General features: G+C 31.6%; 2 protein-coding genes across 2 annotated transcripts; one reads left to right on the top strand and one right to left on the bottom strand.

Annotated features, from left to right (window-relative positions):
* Positions 1-242: 242 nt before the first annotated feature.
* Positions 243-674, bottom strand: LOC108475166 (amino acid transporter AVT6E-like). The gene has a single exon (XM_017777155.1). The coding sequence runs from the start codon at positions 672-674 to the stop codon at positions 243-245; it is 432 nt and encodes a 143-aa protein (XP_017632644.1).
* A 4,904-nt stretch (positions 675-5,578) lies between these two features.
* LOC108475167 (uncharacterized) lies at positions 5,579-6,142 on the top strand. Its single transcript, XM_017777156.1, has one exon. The coding sequence runs from the start codon at positions 5,579-5,581 to the stop codon at positions 6,140-6,142; it is 564 nt and encodes a 187-aa protein (XP_017632645.1).
* Positions 6,143-16,238: the final 10,096 nt, after the last annotated feature.

The following is a 16,238-nucleotide window of genomic DNA, read 5'->3' as shown; positions in this document are numbered from 1 at the left end:
TACATATATAGAGACACAAACACACAGGCATACATCTTCCATTACCTAAATCTGTTTCTTACAAATAAAAGATAAGTAAGCTTCTACATGATTCATACTAGATTGCTAATCCTAGCAGAAAAAATGTATGATTCAGTTTCTAGAGATGTTGAATCTTTCATCATAAACATAAAAAAAATATTGTTGCTCCAGTAAATTTAAAAGTTGTCCATATATTTGGGACCATAATAGATCCAATAAGCTTAATCAGGGAACGTAAAATCTGGGCTCATCCTTGGAGCCTCTATCTTCCCTTCAATAAGCTTAATGAATGCAACAGCAAAGCAAACCACAACGAAAACAACAGTGAGAGCTACCGAAGCAGCCGAAGTCATGCTCAATGAATCAATCCTATCTAACACGCAAAGTGGAGCAAGAAAAACAACCATAACAACCAAAACCAATAACTTCCTATGATCCCAAAAAACATGTCCTAACCACTTATCGAAAACCCCAATATGACGAACCGAACTAGACATAACATCACCCATAATAATCAAATAAACTATCAGGACACCTGCATTGTTGACAATTATGCAAATCTCAGACAAAACCCTAGCAGTTCTCCCCATTGCAATTTGCACAACTTCCCCATAAGATCTAGCTTTACAAGAAACTGCAAACCTAATCAACATCTCGACACTAATTTCAGACAAAATCCCAACCAGGTTTATCCAAAAAATTCCCTAAAACAAGCCCCAGAACCTTCATAGTAGCAGCTAAAGCCATGATTCCCGCACCAATAATTGTGGTGGTTAAGTTAAAAACAGCACTAGAAACACCAGACCTGGTATTGGGTTTACATAAAACAAGGGTATAACCATCCAGATCAAACCCATTTCAAACCATTTCAAACAAAAAAAAAAGGCAAGTAATACATGAAAAAACAAACAAACAAATAAAGTGAAAGAAAAGAAATACTGTTGAAGCTTCAAGGACCCAACGAATAAAGTGAAAGAAAAAAGCGATATGGCTTAGCAGTTACTAGAAAGTTTGGGATCGATCGGTGAATAGTTAATGTATGAAGAGTTGGCTCTTCTGGTTCTGGTTCAGACGAAATCGAGTGAGAGAGAAGTGCTTTGCTACTTTTTCATAACATTCAGAAATTGAACTTTGTACGAATCAACTAACCTTGATTTGTTGATAAAATGAATCGATAGGGCTTTCTTCTTGTATGTTTTTCAGTTGATGATCATTGGGCTAAAACCCTAAATATGAAGCATATCACTGTCGACGAGAGGAAAGGGAAAATAATTAGGGATTTCGGGGATGGGGGAACAGATTAAGGGAAAAAAAGGGGACTTGGGAAAAATGTTAGGGATTTCGGGTTTGGGGAATTAGGGGATGATTTGGGGAAAAAGAAAGAGGGGTTTTCTGTTTTAGGGATTTAGGGAAGGAAGAGACGAAATGGGGGAAAATTACTTAGCAAAAATCGAAACTGATTTCGGGTAAAGGGCTTAAACCACAGGAGAGAAAAAACGACGCCGTTTCAAATAAGGAAATTTTGTGGCGTTTTCAGAAACGCGCCGCTAATGAGCCCTTTTGCGGCGTTTTCAGTAAAGCGCCACTAACGCCCTTTTATCTATACTACAAAACGACGCCGTTGTAATACGAGTTGTGGCGTTTATATTAGAAACGCCGCTAAAGCCGCTACTATTCATAGGAAACGATGCCGTTTTACTCTAATGTATATTGAAGTTTTATGGCGTTTTCTAAAAAAACGCCGCTATTTCCTATCTTTTGTGGCGTTTTATGTATAAACGCCGCTAATACGTGAATATTTTATAAAATTGATCAAAATTTAAAACTATATATATTTAGAATTTCTTTTAAATTATATCTAAATAATGTTCTTGTGATGTACAAAATATATATTTCAATCTTCAATAAATTAGGTTTAGTACAAATTACAAGAATATCATAAAATTCTAAATATTGGTTCGGTCTTCAATAATAATATACTTTAAACTTTAAACCTCAAACTATAAACTTACACTCTAATTAAACCCTAACTATAGTTAAAATTTTATTTTGATTTAATACACATTTTAAAATACATATTATGTATGCATATAAATTAATTAAATAAAAACATGATGCTATTTATTATATCAAAATTAATTAAATATTTTACAAGATCTAGATCAAATTACAGTTCATGTACACAATTGCACACTAAACCACTTTTCATATATATATTTATATATTTTTAAAATAATAATTTATATATATTTATCTTATATACATTTATCTTATACATTAAAATCCAAAATTATACTCAATTTAAAACCCTAAACTTCGACTCTAAACCCTAAACCTTGGACCACAAACACAAAACCCTAAACCTAAACGTTAAACCCCAAAACCATTCGGTAACCCCTAAACCAACCATAACTCCTAGACCATAAAGCCCAAACTATAAAGTGTACTTTAAAAGCTGTAACCCTAAACCATAATATTCAGAGACATATTTTTTGGAATTGTGTGGCCAATGTTAGTGTAGTACAAATTAAAACACACATGTATATATGTTTATATTCTTATATTAAATAATATGGGTATATACAAAATAGCTTGAATCTTAGTAAAATCCAAATGTTCTTCAATTAATTTCTAGCTAGCTAATAGTATCATTTCCTTAAACCCTTAACCTAAACTTACACCCTAAATATATATTATAATCTTAATATATATTAGAAGTTTAATATATATATATATAACAAGGGACAAAAGTAATTCAAATAGAATCTTAATGCTTACCAAAACTCTAAAATAATTTAATTTTTTTATCATTAATCATAACCTCTAATCCCTAATAGCATAACCCTAAAACATATATATGTACCTATTATTTAAAATAATAATTTATATTTATCTTATTTAGATTTATATTATAAAAAATTTCAAGATACACAAGTTAAGTAGTTTACCATATTTACCTCTAAATTCCAAACCCCAAATCCAAACCCTAAACACTAAACCATAACCCATAAACTAAATTACTTTTTTGCGGCGTTTTTCCAAAAGCGCCGCTAAAACATCGGCCTATAGCGACGTTTTTCCAAAAGCGCCGCTAAAACATCAGCCTATAGCGGCATTTTTACAAAAGCGCCGCTAAAACCTCTACCTATAGCGGCGTTTTTACAAAAGCGCAGCTAAAACCTCTAACTATAGCGGCGTTTTTCCAGAAGCGCCGCTAAAACCTCTACCTATAGCGGCGTTTTTACAAAAGCGCCGCTAAAACCTCGACCTATAGCGGCATTTTTCCAAAAGCGCCGCTATTGTTCTGTTTTTAGCGGCATTTTGATAAAAAACGCCGCTATTTCTCTGTTTTTTGCGGCGTTTATTGTAAACGCTGCGAATGTAAAATATTTGAGGCGTTTTTTGTTCAAACACCACTAAAAACGCCGTTAAAGCCCTATTTTCCTGTAGTGAGGTACCCCAAATTTCATGCTTGCAACAGACATGCATTATGTACCGCAACACTTAACACACCTATTAACATTTCAGCAGAAATCCCATAACAGATCAACATCTTCATCATAAAAAAACACGCAAGTGAATTCTCAGCGATTATAACCCAAACACCACAACACGAAATCATACAAGATACAAACAAAAGATTTGAGTTCAATGACTCACCAACAATTCCTTCAAAGCCATAGCACCTACACCAGCTTAACCATTCCTTTGTCACTTGGTTCTTATCCTTTCAGTTCACGAGTTCCACACTTGATTAAGCTAATTTGCTATTTTTCACAACATGGAACTCGATTCATTCGTTTCTCTTTCTCTTGCTTGAAAACAGCAAGAGAGAAAAATGATAGTTGAGAAGAATTTTGGAAAAAGGAAAAAATATGTGTTCATCGGTTTCCTTCTCCCTTTATTGACCCTTCATCACTTCCCATGCAAGCACTAACCCAAGTTAATATAAAATATTAGAAACAAGTTATTATTCCCCAATAGGTATCTGAAAAAATTTGGCAATCATTACTAATGCCCAATTCAACCCCAAAATTTTACAATTTAGTATAAATTGAATGATGTAGGATTAAATTGAAATATATAAAATAACTCAAGATCTCCGATCCTATATGGTCAAGTTTTGATCAATAGTTTAGGTGTGACAAAATTAATATGGGTGGATGCTCATATATTCAGAAGGAAGGCAACAAATTCTCTTTTTTTTTTACAATATTAACTTTCAAGTGACATCAAAAAAGGCACCCTAGGAGATTTTTAGAGTAATGATATGAGAAATAAAAAAAAATCGGTATAGAGGAATGAGCTTTCTGCGGCATTTTTTAAAGAATATACAGTGGTGTTTTCACGACTTGCTAAAATATATAGTAGCTTTAGCAGCGTTTGGGTAAGAGCCGCACAAAATGCTGTAGAATTTAGGAAAAGTGGCTATGACTTATGCTTTAGCGGCGCTTTTTATTATTATTATTTATGTTTAGTAGTGTTTTCTTGATAAAATGGCGGAAGAAAAAAATAAAAACGAATATTTTTTCTTCATGTTTTAACTTTTTTTTTTTGTTAAAAAAAAATTTCGAAGCTTATGTCAAGATGGAGGCAAGAAAATTTTTGATCAATCTACTGGATTAGCTGTCCATGACGTTATTCTCAAAAGTTAAAAAGTTTCAGTGTATTTCTAATTTTAAGTTTAATTTTTCACTAGAATTTTAGATTCTATTCATGTACTTTATAAAGTTAGTAATAATTAGTTTTATTGGTCAAACATTTAGCTTTAGTTGTTAAATTGAAGGTTTTTTTTTAATGATATACTTTTAAATAAAATTTTCTTTTTTAATGATATTTTAAAAATTATATTAATTTATTTTGTATTAAGATTTATTTGTTTTTATTAATATGCACAATAAAGTGGTGCATTGCAAGAGTAAAAAGCTAATGAATATTTATTTACATTAAATTGTTAGTAACTTAGTAGGTTGATATATATCTTACGTGTAATATTAAATAATAGAATAAATTAAGTAAACTTTTAGAATTTCTATCTCTTAAATCTTAATTTGTTTGCCTCAATATTCAAACTTCAAAACCCAAAATCTTGAACTCTAAGTCTTTGACCATTAAGAGGTTATTTTATAAGTATAACATGATTAATTACTAAATTTGGTTTAGTTTACATTTTATAAGGAAATAATATATACATAGCAACTAAATTAGTAGTTTGCCTTAACTTTTTTTTCTAGCAAATAGAAGTAAAACAAGCTTCGAAAACAACTAAGGAAAACCATAATCTGTTCTTACAAGATGTTAAAGGTTCAATTTCTTCCACAAGGAAGCCATGAAATTCGATCAACCAAATGGTTCATTTCCATGGTATTGGATAAATCGTTATCTTGTTTAGGGTATATTTAAATTCACATGGCTATCGATTCTTTCAGATAATTCATTGGCATTGAACTGCTTATTTATCATAGAGAAACAAAATCTTTTCACCCCTTCTTTTTTTACACGCACAGACACAAATATTTACATATCATAAGAAACTATCAATAAATAAAAGAGAAAGATGGCCCGCCAAGATTTTCTTCTTGTTGCACTTGTTTTCATCGCTTTTGTTGGGGCATTAGCTGCTGATTCATCACATTCATCAGCCCTTTCAAAGTCGCCATCTTCTTCGCCTTCGAAGTCACCATCTTCTGCTTCCCCAACTTCCTCCCCCAAGTCTTCCTCTACCAAGTCACCGTCACCATCCTCTAGTGGCCCTTCTCCGTCACCATTAAAATCCAGTGGAGGAGCACCCAAGTCATCTGCTTCCGGAGCCCCGAAGAGTTCTTCAAGCTCCCTTTCTCCTAGCTCTAGAAAAATTGGTAGCCCCAAGGCCAATAAAGGATCCCCTTTTGAAGTTGAGTCTCCCGAGGAGGTCTCATCCCCTCCTTTGCCGCCAACTGCTGATTATGAAGTTTCCGATTCCCCTTCTCCTAGCTCTAAAGACAAGGCTACCGTTGTTGATAGTGTAATCCCTTTATCTAGTAGTAACAGTCTAGCACGATCACCCTCTAATACAATTACTATCAAAGCCATCACTAGCATTATCGTTGTCGCAGCTATTGCAGAATTATTCCTCTCTTAGGCTTTACATGCATAACTTCATTGAGGGCCTTGAGATGGTGGTTTCTAGGTACATATAATACCAAAAAAGCAAAAGCAAAAACAAAAACAAAAACAAAAAAGTCATTTATATGCTAACTAATTAAAGTTGTACTCTCGAGGCTTGGAACAAAAGTTAACATACTTTGTATTCTAGGCATCAATATTATTCTACTTCATAGTTGCCTTGAATCATTCTTTTAACTAGATTTAGTATTCCATCTTTGTTAACTACATGTGACTGGATATGGACTCTAGTTGGTAAACCTAGGTTAATGGATTAATTTGATGACAGGGTGAGAATTATTAATTAGGTTAATAAGTTGGAATAATAAATTAATAAATAAGGATTAATCAACTATATTGTTTGACACTGATTTAGTCATGATTTAAACTAAAGAAAAATAGAGATCTAACCTAAGTTATAATATTGATTAGTTACCTCAACTACTAGATTCAAGAACTATTATAGCCTAATCTATAAGCAAGACTTATTGTTTGGGGGGAATTTGGGATAGCTTGACTTGTTTATTTGAGGGATATCAGGGTTAGAGAGAGCTTAGCCTGATACCTTAATTGAGAGTTGAAAGACTTAAGAAGCATTATGTGCCTATAGCAACAATCACCCAATCTAGATATCAGTTCCATTAATTGATGGACTAATTACCTGACCACTGCCTTACCACTTCTTTTATTGCAATAGTCTTAATTTATTTTAATATTATTTTTTAAGTATGTTAGGTATTAATTCCTCTATTTTCTTCACGTTAATTGTTGGTCAATTGAATAGATATTCTAGTTAATTAAATGAGTAATGAATTAGGTTACATATTCTAGAAGTAAACATTTTACAGAAGATTTTATCTTTGAAGTACTTACTTCACTAGAAATTATTTCGTAGTTTTTTTTCTAAACCAAAATATTATTACTGTAAAAAAAATTTTAGACAGTAGGTACTTGAGAAAATAAAAGAAAATAGTCCTTAACCCCTCGCCCATGCAGTCTCATGAACTTTTCTATATTGTAAGTTATAGCCTTTGCCAACGTGTTGCGAAACAATTAATCTTTCTATGAATCTTATAGGAACAAACATTTTTCTATGGAAGAGATTAGGAAGTCAATCTCATTAAAAATTTTATAAAATCTCGACTTCCTTGATTTGATATTCAAGATCCACTACAAAGCAAGGATGGAATCTTATTCAACTATAAAGTTTCAAATTTTGTACTACTCAGATTTCCAAAACAGTTCAAAAGATATTTATCATCCACAATTTCTCCCGTAACACCTAGAGGGCATGAAAACATTCCAATAATAGATCCATTGGCATCTTTGAACACCCTACACATCCTGTGAAGAAAACCTTCTATTAGGCAATTATAACTGCTAAGCATTACGGCTAAACAACATAACACAAAAGTAATTGATTATGCAATTTAGTTTTTATCTACATATGTGGGGTATTGCCCAAAGCGATAACTCACTATCTTTAATCTCGTACAAATAATTATTTAAATCCAACCACTCACCAGTGTAGCTACCTCGCCTTTGCACCTAAGATCTTAGTAGGATCTAGTAACCTAACTATAGTTAATTTGTCATTTGTACTTGTAATTTCGAACAAATGGGTTTAATAAAATTTCATCATTTACATTAATATCATTTATATTTGTCCTCAACATTTTTTGCATGTAAAGCAAAATGAATGAGAAAACTTTGGTTCACTAGTTACCTAACGTTAACTAACATTAAGTTGCATTATGTGAATGGATCATAATGCGAGAAGAAAACTTATATTAGTAAGAAATCTAAATGGTCCATAATCTAATCAAAATTGAGTGAGCCAATTAAAAAACTAGCATATCGTCTATTAAGTCCGAATATGAGATACATGGTTTTGGGTGTTGGAGTAGGCTCCTAGAAGATAGAGACATAGATGTGATTGTCTTGTAACACCCCTAACCTGTCTCTAGTGCCGAATTAGGGTTACGGAGTATTACAACATATATTGAATCAAATGACATCACTAAACCATCCAAATATTAATTTAAATATCAATATTCAATCCGCACATTAAACATAGAATTTCTACACTTGTTGGCCTTATATCGAGCTTATAAGTCCTTAAAAATAGTTGGAAAACAACCAGGGACTAATTTGAAGAAAAACAAAAAAAATAAAAAATTTTTGAAAATTTTGAAAATAAGGGTTGAAGTGCCATATTGTGCTTGCATTGAAAATTTGGCGACATCATTTATTCGGTGAGAAGTGCCATATCTTTACTGATCACAAGAGCTTGAAGTATTTAATGTCTCAGAAAGATTTAAATTTGTGACAGCAAAAATGGCTCGAGTTGTTGAAAGACTATGAATTAATAATTGATTATCATCCGGGGAAAGCGAATGTAGTCGCGGATGCTCTGAGTAGAAAATCTTTGTTTGCTTTACGAGCGATGAACACACAGTTAACCTTGTCTGATGATGGTTCGATTTTAGCTGAGTTAAAAACTAAACCATTATTTTTACAGCAAATTTGCAAGGTTCAGAAATGTGATAATGGATTGCAAGCTAAAAGAGTACAATGCGAGTCTATTACTGATTCAGACAATCAGATCGGATCCGATGATTGTTTGATGTTCTGAGATAGAATTTGTGTACCAAAAAATTTCGAGCTTATTCAAAAAATTCTACACGAAGCACATAATGGTTGTTTATCTGTTCATCCGGGGAGTTCTAAAATGTACAATGATTTGAAACAGTTATACTGGTGGTCGGGCATGATACGAGACATTTCAGAGTTTGTATCGAAATGCTTGGTTTGTCAATTGTCAATAAGTCAAAGCCGAACATCAAGTGCCTTCTGGACTACTATAGCCTGTGATAATACCAGAATAGAAATGGGATAGAGTTACGATGTATTTTGTATCAAAGTTACCCATATCTCCAAAAAAGAAAAATATCATCTGGGTTGTTGATAGACTGACGAAATCAACACATTTCATTCCGGTACGTACTGAATTTTTGCTCAATAGATTAGTTGAATTGTATATCTCTAATATTGTTAGATTGCACGGGGTGCCAGTTTCTATTATTTTGGATAGAGATCAGAGGTTTACATCGTGATTTTGGAAGAAATTGCAAGAAGCTTTGGGTACGCAGTTGCACTTTAATATTGCATTTCATTCGCAAACCGACAGTCAGTTTGAGAGAGTAATTCAGATTCTTGAAGATATGCTTCGTTGTTGTGTTTTAGAGTTTGAAGGCAACCAGGAAAAATATTTACCATTAATTGAATTCGCGTATAACAACAATTTCTAATCGAGCATAAAGACGACACCGTATGAAGCATTATATCATCGTAAATGTCAAACTCCATTGTATTGGACCGAGCTTAGTGAGAAAAAAAAATCGCTAGGTTGATTTGATCAGAGAGACCGAAGATAAAGTGAAAATAATTCGCAATAGTTTGAAAGTAACTTCAGATCGACAGAAATCATATGCGGATTTGAAACACAAAGACATTGAATTTCAAATCGGTGATAGAGTATTTTTGAAAGTATCTCTGTGGAAGAAGATTCTTCGTTTTGGTCGCAAAAGAAAATTAAGTCCGTGATTTATCGGGCCGTATAAGATTATCGAAAGAATAGGACCAGTAGTATATCGACTAGCTTTACCGTCAGAATTAGAAAAGATCTATAATGTGTTTCATGTGTCTATGTTACGTGGATATAGCTCAGATCTGTCACACGTAATTTCTCCGACAGAGACTGAAATTCAGCCTGATATGACATATAGCGAAGAACCGATCAGAATTTTAACTCGAGAAGTTAAAGAGTTAAGAAAGAGGAGCATAGCTTTAGTGAAAGTTCTATAGCAACGGCACAGTGTTAAAGAAGCTACGTGGGAACCCGATGAAGCTATGAGAAAAAAGTACCCTAACCTATTTTCTGGTAAGATTTTCGGGGATGAAAATTCCTAAAGGAGTGAGAGTTGTAACAGCCTATTTTTAGTCAAATCGGAACAGTGGTTTTGAAACCACAGATCTGAGTTTGAAATATTTATTTTATTATTATTATAATGTCTACAGCATGATAGTATGATTGTGTGAAATTTTCGTAAAGAAATTTTATCATTTGAGTGCTTAATTTGATAAAAAGCACTAAATCATGTAAAGTGTAAAACTTGATTTCTAATAGCTAAAGGTGTCTAATAGTTATGGAACCTTAAAGTAGTGGTTCATATGTTGTAATTAAACCATTGTTATTATGAGTGAACTTTTATAAACATTATTTAAATGATTTTAAAGGTTAATGTATAAGGTTATATAGGTAATTTAATTAATAAGATACGTAAAATAACCAAAACAAAGGCCATCACCTTTATTTTGTCCATCTTTAATTGAAATTAGACCTAAGGAATTCCATGGAAGGTGTTTGAAGGTTCGGCCAAGTTCATCTAGTGCATGTGAGTATAATTTTGTCTCGTTTTTAATGATTTATATGTTTTTGATATCGTTGTAGCTTAATCTAGCTAGCCTAGGGACTAATTTGCAAAACTCTTAAAGGTTTAGGGTTTTACCATTGATGAATATGTGTGTATTTTGATGTTTGATGATAGAAAATGAAGGGTTGTTGTTAGATAAACAACATTTGTTAATTGATTTTTGATAAAATTTTCAATTAGGGTTTTATTTGTGAAATATGAAAATTTTGTGGTAGAAATGTGAAATAAATGAAAAATATTGGCTACTATGTTAATAAGGGAAATTCGGCTAGCATGGTTAGGGACTTAATTGCATGAATTTGTACTTTTATGAGCTAGAGACTAAATTATAAAGATGTTAAACTATTAGGGGCAAAAGTGTAATTTTTTATAATGTGATTTTTGGGCTAAATTGAATAGAATTTTAATTGAATAAGTTAAATTTGATATTATATAGATCAAGAAAAACAAAGTTCGGATCTAGATCAGGGGAAAAATAAAGTATTGGACTAGTCGATCCATTTTGTCATTTTTGTTAATCAAGGTAAGTTCGTATGTTAATAAGTATTAATATAATTGTATTTTAAATGTTTTATAATTGTGTTATTGATAAATATGACCTTACAGAAATGTTCGACGAAGAATTTGCTACGTGTGAAATCTCGGTTAAATCTTAGGAATAGATTATGATACAAATGACATGTCATTAGAAGTTACGTGTTTTGGGTGCTGGTCCGTACGTTCTACTAATGGTTGAGTGTTCTAGCATATGTTGCGGATTCTCGTCAGCTTGTGTGAGCAACACCTTGTAGTTAATTCTTGACCGTCAGCTTGTGTGAGCAGACCCGTTGATAGCTGAAGAGTAAGCATTACGTGAGAGATGAGATTGAGATAGCTTTGGCTATGTATTTGGCACTTAGGGTGCGAGATTCTCGAGTATCCAATATTATTCCAAATAGTTCAATGCGTATATCAAATATATGAAATGGTGAGAGACTGATACGAATTGGTACAGGTATGTACATGAACTAACAATCATTGAATCAAAAAAATTGATGGAATTCATGTGTAACATTTGGGATTGAATATATGTGTTAAGTTTTGGATTTAAGTTGAATTGCATTATGTGATGTTTATGTATTTGAATTGTAGTTAAGTGGTAAGTTTACTTATTAAGCATACAAGCTTACTAAGCTTTATAGCTTACTCTATTTATTTTTTCGTGTTTTATAGTGATTTTCGAAGCTTGCTCAGATTTGGGAGTCATCAAAGATCTCATCACACCATCCAACTATCGTTTTGGTACTTTTGAGCTTATGTATTTAGTTATATAGCATGTATAGGAGTTGTGATTAATTTGGTCTATAGTTTGGTAATGGATTTAGTCATTTGGTTTGACTTGTAAATGATGAGTGCTTGGTTATGTGTATAGCCATGTAATTTATCTTATTTCAACATGCTTGGTGATGTATATATATATGTGCAAATGGCCTTTGATATGTTGTGTATAGTTGGTTGGTGAATGCCATGTTGTAAATTGATATCTTGTATAGCAAATGGTTGTGCATTGAGATTGAATTAGCTTGTGGTTTTAGGTAAGATAATGTATATATGAAGTTAACGAATTAGGTGATTTGAGAATGTGAAATTGGTTGTTTTGAATAGGTAAATTATGATGTTATGATCATTATAGTTCTTGGTATGGAATTAGAATGAATTAGGCTTGGTTGAGATTGATTTGAATGCCTTTTTATGTCATGTTATATGCCATTTGGTTCGGTGTAGGTGTATGCAATTTGGGTGAGAAAGATGGCTTGGTAAATAGCCTATTTTTGTCCACACAGGCAGAGAGACGGGTATGTGAGTCAGCTGTGTGTGACACATGATTAGGTGACACAGCCGTGTGTCCCTTGGTGTTTAATTAGAAACCAAGTCAGTATGCTCCACACGGCCTAGCACACAGGCGTGTGACTTGGCCATATGGCATAAGTTAGTATACCCTACAATTTTGGCACAACCTAGCACACGGCTTGGCACACAGGCGTGTGAGGCCATTTCGAAGTGTACACGAGCTAGTCACAAGGGCGTGTGGTTGGCCGTGTGACCCAAGTCAGGGAATTACATGGGGTTAGACACGGGCTGGGACATAGCCGTATGATCTCATTTTGAATGTCCACACGGCTTGTGACACGAGTGTGTCTTTGGCTGTGTGAGACATACGGTTGGGCCACACGGGCCTGTGTCCCTTGTTTTTTGAAAAATTTTCTATGTTTTCCAAAAATTTCCTAAGTTATCGATTTAGTCCCAAACCACTTCTAATGCAGGATTTGGGCCTTGTAGGCTTGTATTAGGGGCAATATGATTGAATGTGAATGATTTATATTTGAATATGAAAAATGTATGAGAAATGTATGATTGTTTGATTATTAAGTTAGGTAATACTCCGTAACCCTATTCTAACGATAGATACGGGTTAAGGGTGTTACACGTGTGGCTCACATGGGCGTGTGTCCAGCCCATGTGGCTTCTGAAATCTGCTCTATTTGTCTAATTTTCGCTCATTTTTCACTCATCTTTCTCCCAAATGCTCTCCTAAGTATAGAAACATGAATTTAAAGGATTAGGAGCATAAAATTCACCAATTTTCATAAATAATCATCCAAGAACGCATTAAGAACGGGATTAAAATATATTACTTTTATCACTTATCAATAGTGTGGCTTACCTTAATCCTAACTGATAGATTATGTGTGCGTGACTCTTATACTTTGAGGTATTGAAAGCCTAAGTTTACTTGGTAATAGAGCTGAAAGCTAATATGCTGGGTATATGACTTATGCATGACATAGGTTTACTTACAATAGTGGAATTCATAGTCCAATAAAGGGTAAATGATATCTTCCCAACGATATTACATGATAGATGAAAAAGTAACGTGGTCACGGGTCATTTGTTTAAAATGAATTATTTAATTACTATTTGTTAGTAATTGGCTTTTTCATGAAGGAAGATGAAATGGTTACCATGAGTTAAAATAAGGTCATATTAAGCGATTAGATTTAACCCAAAGAGATTAATGATATCATTTAAGGGTAGCACACATATGACAAGGTCATTGGACGAACACTTGATTAGTAGCTTTCATAATGGTATATAATAGGTAGAGCTCAGTCATGATACTTTAGTGGAAAGACTCTGACTGAATAATGTTGTAGTTAATAAATGAAAAGTCAGGCTTAATTGTAAATTATTTAAGCTTTAATTATATATGTCCAATCAATCCCTCCGCTAATTTGGTGTAACATTGATAATTTGCATTTGGATTGATGAGATGAAAATATGAAAACGATGGGTTAGAGAAATAGATTGTATGCTTTACTATCCACAGTAAATTCGTTTTCTCGCTACGAACAAAAGATGACTTAGAGATTAAATTAATTCTTTGAATTATTATATAATTGAATAAAATTAAATAATTGAAGTTTGAAGTGGAAATTGAATTAATTAATCATCGCAATTTTAGTGAACAAATTAATTAAATTTATTTACTCAAGGATTCTAGTACGGTAAAGTCATCGTGACTTTGATAAAATTAAAATTGAGTTTGAGAAAATAATTTAATTAAAAACAAATAAATTTATTTATTTAATTAAAATAAATAATATTCTTGGAATCAAAATGAGTTATTAGGTTGGTTAAATTACAAGAGTTGATTTAAAGACCAGATAACACATATAATTATACTCAATACAGGAGAAAGACTCAGTGGTCCGTCCCACAAAGTGGACGACAACCTTAGTTTCCAAGACTAGGTTGCCGCCACTTATACATATTCGTAGTAGGGAATTATGTGTATTTTTCTATTAAAATATTATTATTTTGTTCCTACTTGTTCAACTAAGACTTGTGATTTTCTCTATAAATTGAGGCCATTGCCTACATCAAACACACACTACTTAAGTGTTAACACTTTGTCAAAATTTAGTGAGATTTATTCCTACAAATAAATTTAAAATTTTGAAAGATTTCATTTTTCGATTTCTAGCCTTTGAGAGATATTGATATTCCTACTAAATATCAATAGAATTTTCATTCGTGTTCTTCAATTCATGATTAGAGCTCATACTCTAAGTAAGTCGAGGCTCGGGAATAATGAAAAAGACTGTATTGGTTGAAAGTCAATGACGCACTTTACTGCCTATTCAAAACATAGGTAGGAATTTGGTAAAAAAAACTTATTGCTATAAATATCACAATCACTCGGTTTTAGAAAAATTTTAATTTTCTGCCATGCAACAAGGTTGTTTTCTAAATCGAATTTTTCCAACAAGCCTGAAAAAGTCCAAACTTGAGAAAATCCAAGCTTGAGAAATCTTAAGCCCATAAGAATCCAAGTTTGAGACCAATTTGGACCGAGCTCGAGATAAATTCAACCCAAAGCTCAAAAAGCTCGACTTTATAACTAAACAACCACAATAGACATTCATAACTAATATAATTTTATGTTATTACTTAAAAATAAAAATAATTTATAATAATTTATTTTATGAAAATGTGATAAATATTTATATTAAAATTTTATTAACAGCATAAGTAAAGAATAAAAAATTGTATGTTAAATTATAAAGTAAAATAAAATTTTAAAAACATTAATTGAAATAAAATATTTTAATGCTATAATTTTATATATAATAATAAATATATAAAATTAATAATTATTAAAGTTTATAAAATTTAAATTTAATGATAATATAAAATATATAATGACATAATATATTAATTTAATAATATGATAACTAGTGTTATACTTTATCACAAATTATTAAACATAATATATTATGCAATATAAATAACAACACTAATAAATTTAATTTTAATGATTTAGATTTTAGATTTTAATTTTTTTATAATTTGAGAATTTAATTTTTACTTTTAATTTTGTACTGGTTAATGTTTAATTTTGTTATTAATATTATTATTTTTATATTAAGGTTTAATTTGGAATGAGTTTATTTTATTTAAGTTAGAGTTTGAATAAAGTTTAAATTGGACTTACGTTTGGGTTTCGCGTTTCATTAGTAATGGATTTGAGGTTAATATGGTATATAGGTGTAAAGTTGATTAATTTGCTTTAAATGATTTTGAGTTTCAAAATTGAAATCAAACGACAACATTAAATCAATCGATTATCTAATTTAACTTTGATGCATATATATATAAACTATTAACATATTTTATAGTATATAATATAAGATAGTATTATATAATATAGTAGGACTGACTTTCAAATGTATAAAAAGTATAAGAACTTACAGCATATTTCAATCAATACAATCAACAATAATATATAATGATAATTAATATATTATGTATTACGATTACAGATATGTGATGTAATATTAAATAATGTAATAATATATTTTAAAACTATTAATATATATATAACTATTAATTGGTCCAAAATCAAAATCGAATTTACCAATCGATTTGCTTGAATTAGCTCTATTCAATCGTTAAGTTCGTTTATGTCACTAATTATAATAGATGATAAACTATTACATCATATAATAATATAGTATATTGAAAGAGATCTACTTA

The sequence above is a fragment of the Gossypium arboreum genome, chromosome 4 (genome assembly GCF_025698485.1).
Source record: "Gossypium arboreum isolate Shixiya-1 chromosome 4, ASM2569848v2, whole genome shotgun sequence".
Lineage (NCBI taxonomy): Eukaryota > Viridiplantae > Streptophyta > Magnoliopsida > Malvales > Malvaceae > Gossypium > Gossypium arboreum.
This window is presented reverse-complemented; position numbering and strand designations above follow the sequence as displayed.

Excerpts from the sequence above, each read along its gene's own strand:
- LOC108475167 (XM_017777156.1), top strand. The coding sequence starts at position 5,579 with ATGGCCCGCCAAGATTTTCTTCTTGTTGCACTTGTTTTCATCGCTTTT.
- LOC108475166 (XM_017777155.1), bottom strand. The coding sequence starts at position 674 with ATGTTGATTAGGTTTGCAGTTTCTTGTAAAGCTAGATCTTATGGGGAA.